Source organism: Marmota flaviventris, chromosome 7 (assembly GCF_047511675.1).
Source record: "Marmota flaviventris isolate mMarFla1 chromosome 7, mMarFla1.hap1, whole genome shotgun sequence".
Lineage (NCBI taxonomy): Eukaryota > Metazoa > Chordata > Mammalia > Rodentia > Sciuridae > Marmota > Marmota flaviventris.
In genome coordinates, this window is record NC_092504.1 from 89,569,965 (window position 1) to 89,583,818 (window position 13,854).

General features: G+C 41.5%; 2 protein-coding genes across 2 annotated transcripts in view; both read right to left on the reverse strand.

Annotated features, from left to right (window-relative positions):
• The window catches only part of Rpl34 (ribosomal protein L34), a 535,705-nt gene extending 523,023 nt beyond the window's left edge, over positions 1 to 12,682 (reverse strand). The window contains exon 1 of the mRNA XM_071614480.1: positions 12,678 to 12,682. The gene's annotated coding sequence lies outside the window, so the exon portion shown is untranslated. The remainder of the gene's footprint in view (positions 1 to 12,677) is intronic.
• Hadh (hydroxyacyl-CoA dehydrogenase) overlaps positions 1 to 13,854 on the reverse strand; it is a 44,661-nt gene that overhangs the window by 6,788 nt on the left and 24,019 nt on the right. Inside the window, exons 3-6 of the mRNA XM_027935403.2 lie at positions 12,225 to 12,382; positions 8,039 to 8,165; positions 4,832 to 4,921; positions 1,392 to 1,464 (exon numbers count right to left, since the gene is read on the reverse strand). Of these exons, the coding sequence (XP_027791204.2) occupies positions 1,392 to 1,464; positions 4,832 to 4,921; positions 8,039 to 8,165; positions 12,225 to 12,382 (448 nt within the window). The remainder of the gene's footprint in view (positions 1 to 1,391; positions 1,465 to 4,831; positions 4,922 to 8,038; positions 8,166 to 12,224; positions 12,383 to 13,854) is intronic.

Sequence of the window (13,854 nt, forward strand, 5' to 3'; positions counted from 1 at the left end):
GGCAGTAAGGTCACAGAAGGGATGTAGTAAGAGGTCTGGGTATGACATAAGGAGTGCAGACCACAGTGTGGATTACTGGAAAACTGCACCCACCCAGACCTCAGCTCCTTTAGGAGATGCACCAGCTCAAAGGCGTCAAAACGCCAGGAGATCAGCAATGACAGACTGTCCTGGAGAGCACCAAGAACAAACTAAAGCACATCCACCAGGCATCAAACCCTATCCTCTGTCACACCCCACAGGTAGCCTGCGATGGTAAAGGGCAAAGGTAGTCTGTTCTGAAAGGGACCACTGCTGCTGGGGAAGCAGAACAGAACAGCTTTCACCTTCCCATAAGATACTTGATACAGGAGAATGTATCAAAGGGACAGTGTAGTTCAGTGAGGAAAACACCATGAAGAGGTGGCTCAACCACATGCTACATTCTCAAACATTACATTTTATTAAAAAAAAAAAAATACAACTGCCTTTCAAGGTAGGCAAAATGCTGCACTTTCTTTGAGGTGTAATTAGGCATATTTGTTGATAGATAAACACAGAAGTGTTGGTTTGATCTTGGAGCAAAAGTGAGGCAATTGCTTCTATAAACCATAGAGAAAAGTTAATATTTAAAGCAGATCTTGAGGAAGCAAATGTGCTTTCATCTCTCGGGAAGAGCTGGTGTAAATGTTTTGTTTCAAAAATGACACTCTTCTGGGAGTGAGCATTTGTGAACGATGTCACTGAAAACAGTTACACTTGCTTTTTATGAAGTTCCATTACAGACTGCTTGCCTTCGAAGCAGATATGATAGTTACCTTTCCAAAAATGGTAGAGAAGGTGGGCAGGAGAATGAACATCAACTATAACCCTGGACCACGTCCCACGTTTTATGTTTCTTCAACAGGAAAAGTCTTTGCCAAACAAGTATTGAGGGAAAATTCTTAGATCATTTTTGAGGTTAAAAAAAAAAGAATCATGCCATCTTTCAATAAGTATGAACACAGGGCCATTAGAAATCATCTTTATCACATATCAGCTCTGACACTTATTTCTGATACAAGTTTTTAGATCCTAAAGGAACTTTCAGTGTCCCCTAGTCTATTGATTTTCACATTATTATTATTCTTTGTTTGAAGCAGTATACTTTTAACCAAAGGCAAAGATCAAGGATATAAATCTGGGTCAGCCACGCAATTGCTCAGACTGGTACTGCAGTGGAGGCCCACAGCCACCTGTTAGAGGCCTCACAGAGAATCTGGGAGACCTGGATATAATGAAAAAGGTTCTGAGGCCATGGAGAGGCTAAGATGACACAGCTAGAGAACTGCAGTTCCTTCCTCTACTATGTGGCCCTGCTTTCTACACACTTCATAAGAAATCTAGATCTCGGTCCAGCTCAGGAAGAGTACCTCGTTCATGCATCCTGATCGCTTCTATAAGGTATGGCACCAGGAGACGGTTCACAATAAACCCAGGAGTGTCCTATTTCAGAAAAGAGAAAAAGAAAAATGACTTTTCATTAAACTTCATCTTTTTTGAAGTCACCACTTTTGTGAAGATCATTACTTCTTGCCTTGGATTAAGTTGCCCACATTTATCAAGCTATATACATTTTCAAATTTGTTTTAAAGTACCTATTTTTATCTCACATGACAATGTAATCTTTTCTTCTTTCCTATCCCATTTTTCTTTCAGCAACCTCGGAAAAATTATCACTCCATCTAGAACAATCCTTCAAGGAGTACTATTTTCCAGGCTCTGGCACATTCTTGGGCTACTCAGTGTCCTTGCACAATGCAGCACAGTAGAGTCCGGGACAGGTGCAGGGACAAAGGAGTAGGTCCCCTGGTAGGTGGTTGGCCCTTCATGGCACAGCTTGGCACCATGCCACCTCTCCAGGGGATGACTCCGGGCACTGAATTTCTTTGCATGAGTACAACACTTAATCATCTCTCCAAAAGGATCAGTATGAGATTTCGATTTTTATTTACTGATCTCTTTGGTGGGCTTATGGAGAAGGTCAGATTGGTAATGTTTTGATGGTGTTTATGTGAAGCTAATTTCCACTAAGTAAACAGTGCTCCCTCTTCTGTCAAAAAGCTCTAATCTGGGCTGGGGTTGTGGCTCAGTGGTAGAGCACTTGCCTAGCACATATGAGGCACTAGGTTTGATTCCTTTAGGAGATACACCAGCTCAAAGGCCTCAAAACGCCAGGAGATCAGCAATGACAGAGACTGTCCTGGAGAGCACCAAGAACAAACTAAAGCACATCCACCAGGCATCAAACCCTGTCCTCTGTCACAAATTTTTGCCACACACACATCAGATAGAGCACTAATCTCCAGGATATATAAAGAACTCAAAAAACTTAACACCAAAAACACAAACAACCCAATCAATAAATGGGCTAATGAGGTGAACAGACACTTCTCCGAAAAAGATATACAATCGATCAATAAATATATGAAAAAAATGTTCAACATCTCTAGTAATTAGAGAAATGCAAATCAAAACTACTCTTAAGATTTCATCTTTGCCAGTCAGAATGGCAGTTATCAAGAATACAAACAACAATAAGTTTTGGTGAGGATGTGGGGGAAAGGCACACACATAACTTGCTGGTGGGACTGTAAATTGGTACAACCAATCTGCAAAGCAGTATGGAGATTCCTTAGAAAACTTGGAATGGAACCACCATTTGACCCATCTATCCCACTCCTCGGTCTAACTGAGAGAACTTAAAAGCATCATGTTACAGTAATGCAGCCACATCAATGTTTATAGCAGCTAGATTCACAATAGTTAAACTGTGGAAGCAACCTAGATGCCCTTCAATAGATGAATGGATAAAGAACTGTGGTACATATACACAGTGGAATATTATTCAGCATTAAAAGAGAACAAAATTATGGCATTTGCAGGTAAATGGGTGGAGCTGAAGAATATCATGCTAAGCGAAGTAAACCAATCCCCCAAAACCGAAGGCTGAATGCTCTCTGATAAGTAGATGCTGATCCATAGGGGAGGCATGGGGAAAATGGGGCAACTTTGTATAAAGGAGAGTGGAAAGGGGGCCCGGGGACAGGAAAGATGGAATGAGATGGACATTATTACCCTAGATACATGCATGACTGCACATATGGTGCAACTTAACATGGTGTACAACCAGAGAAATGAAAAGTTGTGCTACAATTGTTTACGATGAATCAAAATGCATTCTGCGGTTGTGTATACCTAATTAGAATACATTAATTTTTAAAATTAAAAAAAAAGTAGCTGAATACAAGAAAAAAAAAGTGGGGGCTGGGGATATCACTCAGTGATACAGCACTTGCCTAGTATATGTAAAACCCTGGTTTTAATTCCAATACTGCAAAACAACAATAAAAACTACTGAGACTTCCTAATAACACCAGACTGGTGGACTAGGGGGACCAGCATATACAAGTCTTTGGCTTAATGAGGCCTACATCAACATATGTCTTGTTCAGACGATTCATGGATGATATGACTTTTTGTGGGTTAATACAATACTATAAGTTCAAATGTAAGACTATTTTAGAAAAGTATGCCAAGAAAGAACCATAAAGATACAAAAAAATCATGACAAATAAAGGTCACAACTTATATTTATAAAACTTTTAAAGGTGTGGCATTTTGTACCTTTTTTTAAAAAACTGCAAAGTCATGCAGAAGTATAGTCCCTAAGTTTGGGGAGAATGAAGGTAATCGGAAAACTAAATGGGGAACTAAAGTCAAATGCGCAACCTGAAGGTAATCAAAATGACAGACACCAATAACTGGGATCATTTTACAAATAATAACTGGGTATCTTAGGAAAAGGGGTTTAAACTGAAGGTCAAGCCTGCTTTCCCTTCAACATGCTTCTCACTGGAAAACATAATGCTACATTCTATAGAGAAGCACTTCCTTAATGCTACAGGTTAATCAGGTTGGTCTCTTCCTGTGTCATTGTTTCCCTAACTATCTGTAGTGTTCTTTTCAAAAGTTCTTTTCATAGGTTTCTGTTACAGATGTATGTGTCCAGCAAGCTGTAACTGACATAAAGCGTTCCTGAGTCACAAGGGCCAACAGCAGATAAAGCTAGTGGGCCACAAAAACCATGTATGAAAATATAACTGCTTATCTATAGACAAAAACTAGGGCCCAGAGAGAACTCCCAAGTCTTCTATTCAGCTGGAGCCCTAAGATCTATTTGAATCTCAAGACTATCCACCTGAAGACCCTGGGCACAGGTCAGGAGTCTGGTTTCCTTGCCCAAAAACCAGAATGAAGGTACAACCTGATCTTATGGCTCATGGACAATTCTGCAGTAAACAAGTGCCCCATCTCTCATATATCATTCTATTAGAAGTATTCTACCTGAACTAAGTCAGGTTCCAAGGGAAACCACCTCCCAAGCTACCTACAGTTTGGATGCTGTTTGTCTCCCTAGAGGTTGGTGTTTTGGGAGCCTGGTCTCCTGAGAGATGGTGTGGAACCTTTAAGAGGTGAAGCCTAGCAGGAGGCTCCTAGGTTATTGCAGGAACTCACTTGGAAGGAATTACTGGTATTCTGGAATGAATTCTTCAAAGAATGAGTTGTTATAAAAAGCCTAGGCATGATCCGAGTCTCTCCTTGGCTTCCTATATAGACATATGATTCCTCCTGTATATGCTCTGGTCAATGTGACACCATCAGCCATGAGCTGATGCTGATGCTGATGCTAGCTAACACCATGCCTTTGAATCTCCAGAACTGTATGCTAAATAAACCTCTCTTCTTTATGAAGTTAGTCTGCCTTAGGTATTTTGTCATAGTAACTGAAAATAGACTACCCATACTCTACCTTGCAAGAAACAGGATGTTTTCCCAAGGCTTTGCTAAAGTCCACCAGAGATTCAAATGTCTTCTGGCTTGTCATTGGTGTTTTAATGACCTGGAAATGCAAAGCAAAGAATTATGTCTGGAAAGCAGCAAACAAGTGCAATGAATCATAGAATGATTCAAGGAAACACTGATTTAACAGGGTCCATATAGATGGCAAAAACAATTTTAGTTTCAGCATAAAAATAGAGATCTTAAGCCAAAAACAAAATGTTTACCAAAATGTCTATTTTAAGACAGTGAAATACTATAAAATGCAAAAAAATCAAGGCTTACAATGTAAGTGGAGAAAGTATTGGGCAGAGGGAGGGTACAGGACAGTTCTACAGGTCTGTCACTGAGATAGTCCTGAATTCAAATACCAGTTGCTCTAGGTGCAGTGGTACACACCTGTAATTCCAGCAGCTCAGGAGGCAGAGGCAGGAGATTCACAAGTTTAAAGCCAATCTCAGTAAGTTTAATGAGGCCCTAAGGACTTAGTAAGACCATGTCTCAAAACAAACAAAAATCCCCTGTTTTACTACTTACTGGCTGTTTCTTCAAGGTGAATTGACAATAAAATCAATCTATCCATGTCAATGAGGTGAGAAAAAAATTAAAATGGGGGTAAAGCACTAAGCACAGCTCTGAGCAGGTATGAAGGGCTCAGGAAATGCTGGCTTTTCTTATTGTTTTAGTAGTCATTCAGGGTGGTGGAGGGTAGGAGAGTGTGGAGACTGCCCTTAGAGCTGTCTGCACAGAACCTCACTTTCTCCTACTATAGAGAAAGAGCTCCAGCAAAAGGAGTGATTTGCTCAAGGAGTTATTTCCTCCTGGCCTCCTAGATGTGAAACCCTCCTACTGTTCCTCCTTCTCCCACACAGATGCCCTAGGGCCCACACCCCCCTTTGCTTTTGAACAGAATCCTCCCAAGAGGAAGCCAACAGGACCAGGTCCTGCCACCTGCTCCAGCAGCCCTCCTTCCCTGCCCTGTGGTGCACACAAGGGTACAGCTGCTACCCCACTCAGGTGGAGAGGAGGTGGTACCAAGAACACTGCCAGTAAGCACTTATAGGATTCACCTGTAAGGAATTAGATTTGGGTAAATGTAGAGACTCAGGTGAATTTAAACACACACACACACAATTTAAATGCCAGTAAAGAACTTCCAGTAGAGTTAAAGTGAGGAGGTATGGCTTTTACATCAGATCCTTTATGTCACCTTGGGCAAGTGCCTTACCTCTCTCCTATGAAATGAGCATCTTCATACAAAAAGGTCCTCCTGCCTAGGAGGGCCAGAGAAGTGCCTGGCTTAATGAGCTAATGTCAATTCAGGGTTAAAGAACAAAGGATCACGACTGCTCATGTTCTAGGTGATCACAGCCTGGGTGTGGTGGCATGTTCTGACACTGAGTAAAGTTAATGAGTAGAAACAGAAACAAGCATCAGAAAGACAAAGACAAGGAGCAGGACAAAAGCAACAAGAAACTGACCTGTAGGTTCACAGACCCTGTGAACAGCAATCCTGAAGCTGTTCCTGAAAAGTCTCTATCAGACCTACACAAAATGAGCTAGGCATATTCTAGTTAAATGGAACTATGTTAACTATGGAATCTTAAAAATAAGTTATTGGGTTAAAGGAGTCAACAATAAAGTTCTGTTCTTGTAAAGGGGAGGGATGTGTTCAACATATAGCAATGTGCTATAGATAGTCTCAGTGATACAGTACTTGCTATATCACTGAGACTATCTATAGTTCCGACAAGTTCAGTCCCAAGGTGGTGAGCCACTCAGCTTACCACACAATTCATTCTGGTGCTCACCACCAGCAACATATATATAAGAGCTGAAGCTAAAAAATAAAAATTAAATAGAGCACTTTTACAAAATGTTTCCTAGAAAATAACATTTGCTAAGCATTATCTGTTAACAACCAACATTCTACATCTCTAAAGACATAGTCAGTATTAGATAAATGCAGTTGAAACATTATTAGCAGTTAAAGTAACTCTACAGAGTGTGTTAAAGTGTCTTTATCTCCAAACAAGTATACATGATACAGTAAATAATTAGTTCCTACATACTAAAATGTTGAAAATTTATTCCATTTCTTTGCTTTTACTGCGTAAGAGTAAATGCTATTTTTCTTTGCTAAACTTCTTTAAAATCAGCCTAATGAGTAAATTGGAAGAAGCTGAAGAAGCATCAGAGCTGTCACTTGAGACAAAGGTCTAAGAGTCATCATTATGACTGATGATTACAAAATGGCTATACTGGGGGAGGTAGGCAGTGAGGGAATAAAAGAAGGAAAGGGGGCGGAGGAGAAAGAAGGCCGCAGTGAGTAGACAGACCGAGTCCACACTTTGGCAGTAAGGCCACAGTCAGTCTCTGGAAGCTTGCCTTGACTCCACACAGGCAGCGTCCCCCACACTTCACACAGCAATAACTCCTCAACCTCGGAACAAATGCTGCTTTAATAGCAGCTGCTCCTCTGACCCTATAATTAGCCCCAGTAAAGAGCAAGTTGCCACATTTAAGGTGCAAATTGTCTATTGTGACTCCATCTCCCTTACACCCAAGTCTCTAAGCAAACAAGCAGAAGCAGCCCAAAGAGGAACACTATAGGTAATCCTGCCTGGCCTTTACTTCCACCTCTCAACATTGTGGACAGGAGGCTCCCAGGCTATCGGAAGCTGCTCTGAACAGTTCTGATCACAACATAGAGATATGCCTCCTCTGGGGACAATTTAAGGCATATGGGGCCAGAATTCACCCCAGGAATGGTGGACAAGGTAGTACATGAGATTTAATAAAAATTCTATCTATAGCATAGAGCAAGCTGACCTCAACAAGACAGTATGAATGTGTGTGGGTCTCCCCTCCACGGTCTCATCAAGCCAGTGGTCTTTAGTGTTGCCTCCCAAACTGATTGATACCTTTCTCAGCAATGCCACAACCATAACAATAGCATTCCATAGCCCTCCAAACACAGGATTGTAAAGACACAAATTACAGGCACCTTTCTAGGTGCTTTTTCTTCCTTTGGCCCTGAAAAGGACAAGAGAAGCACAAGCACAGGACAATCTTCCACCCTCCCATTAAAACCCATCCAACATAATCCCCAGTGGCAGGGCCAGGAGACTCAGAAGCCAAGTAGTAGAGAGCAAGACACAAGCAGATACCCACTGACCTCTACGAGTTTCATCAGGGGTACTGGGTTGAAGAAATGAAGGCCGGCAAATCGGTCTTGTCTGGTGGTGGCATTGGCTATGCTTGTGATCTGCAAAGAGGAAGTGTTGCTGGCAAAAATTGTATGTCTGTGGAGAGAAAAATGGTGAATCAGAATGAGTCCCAACTTTGGAGACATGCAGCAACATGCTCAGGTGCCATGCCCAAGGTACCTGCTTACTGCCAGATCTGTTGTCCCCACCTGCCGAGGATATCAAGGAAAAGACACATCTTCACACAAGAGGCTGAAATTAAGTAGCCTCAGTTTTGTTTAAATCTTAAAATTTTAAATTAAGTAGGTTACCTTTTCTAAAGGCACATGTAATCTTTACCAATCTTCCCTTAATTTCCAGGAACTTAATTTCTCCAATCTACTTGTATTAGCTACTTTTCATGTTATATGAGGAACAAAAAAAGAAGGTAACTAATTGACCAAGCAACAAAACCAACCTCAGTCACAAAATGAAACTCAAAGTGATCCAATTAATGAAAAAAGAAAGATGGATATCTAAAATCAACAACAAAAAAACTAAATATCCCAAATCTCCAACAAGAAACATCTGATGGGAAACACAAGCTTAGAACTTTCCTCTCAAGTGAAAAATCCTTACTTTACATTAGATGAGAATTTAAAATGAAAACAAAAGAAAACAAACATGGTCTAAAGAAGTATTAAAGTTACACAGGTACTCTTGGGGAAGGGAGGACACATGAATATACATGATATATGTTGTAATGTCTCCTGAAAAGTTCCATCTTCTTTTGTGTGTATAAATCAACTGGTTAATTTTACAAAAGTCCATGCTGACTTAAACTAAATTTAATTTTCAAATGAGGTTCCAAAAGCAGGAAAGGCAAATCCTTGGAGACAGGACTTCTCAGTTTTCCTATAGCACCACCTTGTGGATAATACTACATAAATCAGCCTAATGTCAATCACCACCACTCTAAAGGCCTGGTCACAGAACAGGATGGGCAGTGGTTCTGTTACTAACCAGATTCTTGAGGGTTCCTGATTTCCTACAAGACAATACTACAATGTGCTTGAAATCAAGAGTGGTGGGAGGTGGTAAGGGGAAGGAAGAAGAAACCCATAATTTGGAGAGAAGAGTGAGGTGAAAGAAGAGGCCAATGTGGGTTAGGTGGCTGACAGATAAGGCTCCAGCATCCTTGTCTCAGGTCAGCTCTTCCTTTCAAGACATAAGCAAACCTACTTTTCTCAAACTACTTTCAAGTTAAGCAATTTAAAGGCCAGGCAGAGAGGCTTTTCTTTAAAATAAATAAGACATTTCTAAGGTTTTAAAAATTTAGTTATTGGGCTGGAGTCGTGGCCCAGTGGTGGAGCTCTCACCTAGCACATGCGAGGCCCTGGGTTCGATCCTCAGAACCACATAAAAATAAATAAAATAAAGATATTGTGTCTAGTTACAACAAATAAATAAATAAATAAGCACACAGACAAACAAAATAAAGGTGTTGTGTCCCAACTAAAAAATAAGTATTAAAAAAATTTTTAGTTCTCAAAGTTTCTTGCTTTTTAATAAGTGGGGAAAATAATGTAAACTATCCCCCACTGGAGAAGGTAACGAAAGAAGATCCACTGTGTGGCTGACACAGCACTCAGGGCAGCCAGGCACTTGGAACCACAAGGTCGGCAGGGAGGGCACGTGCCCAGCGCTGTGCGAGCAATGGCTCCCAGGATCCCTTAAGAAAAGAAAGCTTTAGCCAGGCTCAGTGGCACATGCCTATCATCTCAGTGACTCAGAAACCTGAGGCAGGAGAATCACAAGTTTAAGGCCAGCCAGGGCAACTTAACAAGACCCCAAGCAACTTAGTGAAACCCTGTCTCAAAAAAAAAAAGAGGATGGAGATATACCTCAGTGGCAAAGCATTCCTGGGTCCAATCCACAGTACCAAAAATAAGAAATAAAAAGGTTTATTTCAAAGACTAGTGTTACACTTATAATGTGATAGGTACCACATTTACAAGACATTTTTAGGACATTTGAAGGGCCACTCCTCTACAAAAAGGCAGCATGCAGGCAAACTTGGTAAAATAATGAAGGGACCCTGAGCTTGGTCCCAGTGTGTCCAGGGCATGTTTTACCAGTAAGAGGCAGACATCCTGCCAGCAGACCTATGTCCCTACCCCATCAGCACAGGCTGACTCAGCTCCTAACAGCCTCACACTGCTGTTCTTCAGGACAAACTAAATGATTTTTACATATTAAAGCACAGGTCTGTCTTATGTTCCACAAAAAATACTCATATTTTCCTGGAAACACATGACTCTTTCATATCGTATTTTGTTTTTCTCTTTCTGATACTCAGATACCCCAAACTACTTTTCTTTTAAAAGCACTAAAAGAAAATAACAGCATAAGCATGATGATCACTAACATCACACTCAGGTCTTTGTGTCAAGACAAGAGAGGGTGATGGTGATTGCAGAAGATCGGAGTCCAGGCTTTGTGAATGGGGAGAGCCAGGACATGGCTCCAGATGCCTGTAGTTGCCACCGACTTTTCCTTTAGAGTTTCCTCTACTGCTGGGGAAGTCATGTTCTTTTCCGGATGCAGCTGTTTCATCAGGGCTTCCATTGGGAACTTTATCACTTGAACCTATTTTCTTCTCCCACTAAGAGATCTAACTATAAAAACTCAGCAACAAAGTATTTCTCAATAAATGTGCTTAAGAAAGAAAACAATTTAGGAAGCATTCAACAGTGGTGGTAAACTAAAATGAAAACGAGTGCAGAAAAGGATGGCTGAAGGCCAGCAAAGGAGTCACATCTTCAGCAGGCCTACTACGAGTTATCCCTTTACTTTCATGACACTTTCATGTGTCACATCCGCTTTACATGAGCTCAAGTGACCGAGCCTGACTCACAGCAGGCACTCAGGAAACAAGAATGAAACAACTGTGCAATACATGCCACTATTCCTATCATCAGATAGGGTGACACTTTTAGAGAGTTGTAACTGAGAGTCTTGGAAATTATTTGCCCTAAACCTAAAATCGAGGATCTTCCAAGGTCAGAGAATAAAGTGGTTGGTGCTGACACAAGTCCAGCCTCCTGACTTTCCTCTCATGTACTTGTTACCCACCACTGACAGCCACAGAGCAGTCACGCCTGCCGCTGTTGCTAGGAATGATCAGTCTTGTGAAAAAGGTCAAATTCTTTGACAAAATGCCTATCTGGGGCAGGTGTTTTAATATCCAGGAGGGCTCCATGCTGACTTGGGAGTCAACCCCAGTACCAAGAGTGTCTTCTGTCAGGTATTTCTGTAGCCTGAAGGCACAGATAGCAGAGTGATATACAGATGACAGGAAGACAGGCTTTTTTCTGTCAGGTGCCACAGCTCTGAGAGTTGACATTCTAGCAGGATATTATATGAATATCTCAACTGTTCACTAGTGGATCCCTGAGAATTATTTTTGCCTTTCAGGTCTAACCTATAAAGGCAATTAGTATGTCAAATCAATCATTCGGGATCACAATCACCAAATGCCAAAGGTTGAACGTAATAAAAAGCTCTGGATTCTCAGGGAAATCCAGAGATGCCACTGCCTGAACAGTCCCGGGTCCTGTGCAAGCCTACACCTAACTCAGGTGGCTCTTTTTTGCCGTGAAAGCCGATAAGGAGTCAGTGTTCCTTTAAATGTTCCCAAGAGTGTTTTCACTGAGCCCAGAAAAAACTCAAAATAGAGGAGTCTTGAGGAACTATACAGACAGAAGGACATTCCCTTTAATGACAACATTCTGTCTGCTCACCCCAAATACAGAGAAACACGAAACTGATAGACTCTTAAGGACGTGCTGAAGCCTCCTCCATTCTCACTACGGAGGGGCCATGATCTGGATGCTGCAAAGAACATACAGGCCTGTCCCTAAATGGACCTGTCCACTTAACAACAGGCAATTTCACCCTCATTTGTAAACAAGCATCAGGTCAGGGTAGCCCAAGCCTCAGGAAGCAAATTGGGAGTGGGTGAATGGAAGACAAAGGAAACGGTATTGGCTCTTCTGGAACAGCTGCAAGGTAGTAAAGAAGTGGTCCTGGTATCAGAACAACAAACAAGGAGGAATGCTCAAGGCCAGGGAAGGAGCCCTCAGAACCTGACAAGAACATTCAAGGATCACATACTCAGCAGCAAACTTGTCCAGCCTTTGGAAGAGCTCGTTCTTCACCTTCAGGTTCTCCACGATGGCCTCCACCACCAGGTCTGTGCTGTGGACGACAGATGCTGCATCTGTGCAGGTTGATATGCTGCTCAGGGTCTTCTCCACAAACTCATCACCAGCCTAATGCAGTGGGAGGAAACAGAAGAGAGCTGAAAATCACGGGGTTCACAGGAAAATGGTGGGACTTGCTCCTAAAACAGAAGGAAGGAGGGCTGGAGAAACCAACATGCTCAGACACAACTTGAACACACCCTGAGAAATCAAACTGTGTTTCTGCCTAGAGACAATGGCATCTCGATGCAATTCTAGACAGGTCACAGTCTGCCTGTGAACAGTTGGGCACAGCTATGAGGTCCCAGGCAGATAGAGTTATAAAAGGCCTGGGCTGAGTATTGGTGTGCAGGACAGAGAGGTACTAAACCCAGACTCTTTGCATTTGCCATATGCCTGGCACAACTATCACTGTCCTCTGTTGGTAATGATCTATCCAGTTCTTAGTTTTGCTCCAGTTACTAAACGGAGTGCTATTCACAGCTACTGTACTATTTGTTCTCAGAATACTTATGAAACTTGCTATTTGTCTTTCCAGAAAAGGACAAAAACTTACCTCAGCACTACTCATCCATCTCGAAGTGGTGCAGACTACTCCCCTCTAATAGAAGGTAGAGGAAAGCCAAACTAAGCAGTCAAATAATAATCACTCATTATGGGGCTGAGGTTATAGCTCAGAGGGAGAATGCTTGCCTCACACGTGTGAGCACTGAGTTTGATCCTTAGCACCTCATAAAAATAAATAAACATATTAAAAAAATAATCACTCATCATGTGCCAGCAACTGATGCGTCAAAAACAAGCTAGAAACCATCTCTGCTCTCAAAGATCTTGTAGTCTCATTTTATCCTGTGACTTCAGGTTCCACAAACAGACCTCAGTTGGGGCAGAAACAGAAGCAATGCCTCTATAAGCAGCCATTTTATTTCAAGATGTAATTTGTCCATAGGGCATTGTAACGGTTGTAATGAGAAAATCATCCAAAGTCATCATGGAATAAACAGCCAGATCAGTTGTTCAACAGAAACACAATTGTGAGATAAGAGATAATTCTAAATTTTCTATTAGCCAGATTAAAATGAAAAGAAATTAAGGGATGAAATCAACTTTATTTAAGTTTAAGATACTATCACTTCAACATGTAATCAACTCTTTACATTTTTTTTCTATTGAGTCTTTAAAATATGTGTCTAGTTTACACTTAGAGCATGACTATATTTGGATTAGCTACATTTCAAGTGCTCAATGGTCACCCATAACTAGTAGTTATTATACTGGTCAGCACTGGTTAAAAAGTATGTCAACCAGACAAGTTAAACTGACATCTCTTTCACCTGATGGTGACCCCAGCAGAGGAGAGAAAACATCAGACTAGACTTCTGAAGAGTTAACAATCAGGAGCTGAGCAAATTGAGCATACGGGACATCTTTTTACCCCTATGGCATGGCCACAGCCTCAGCCCAAGGCTGACCTCTGCAGAGTGAAAGAAAAAGGGCAAATGTAGCCTGTCTGGGTTCAGACATACTCTGTCCTTGCTAAC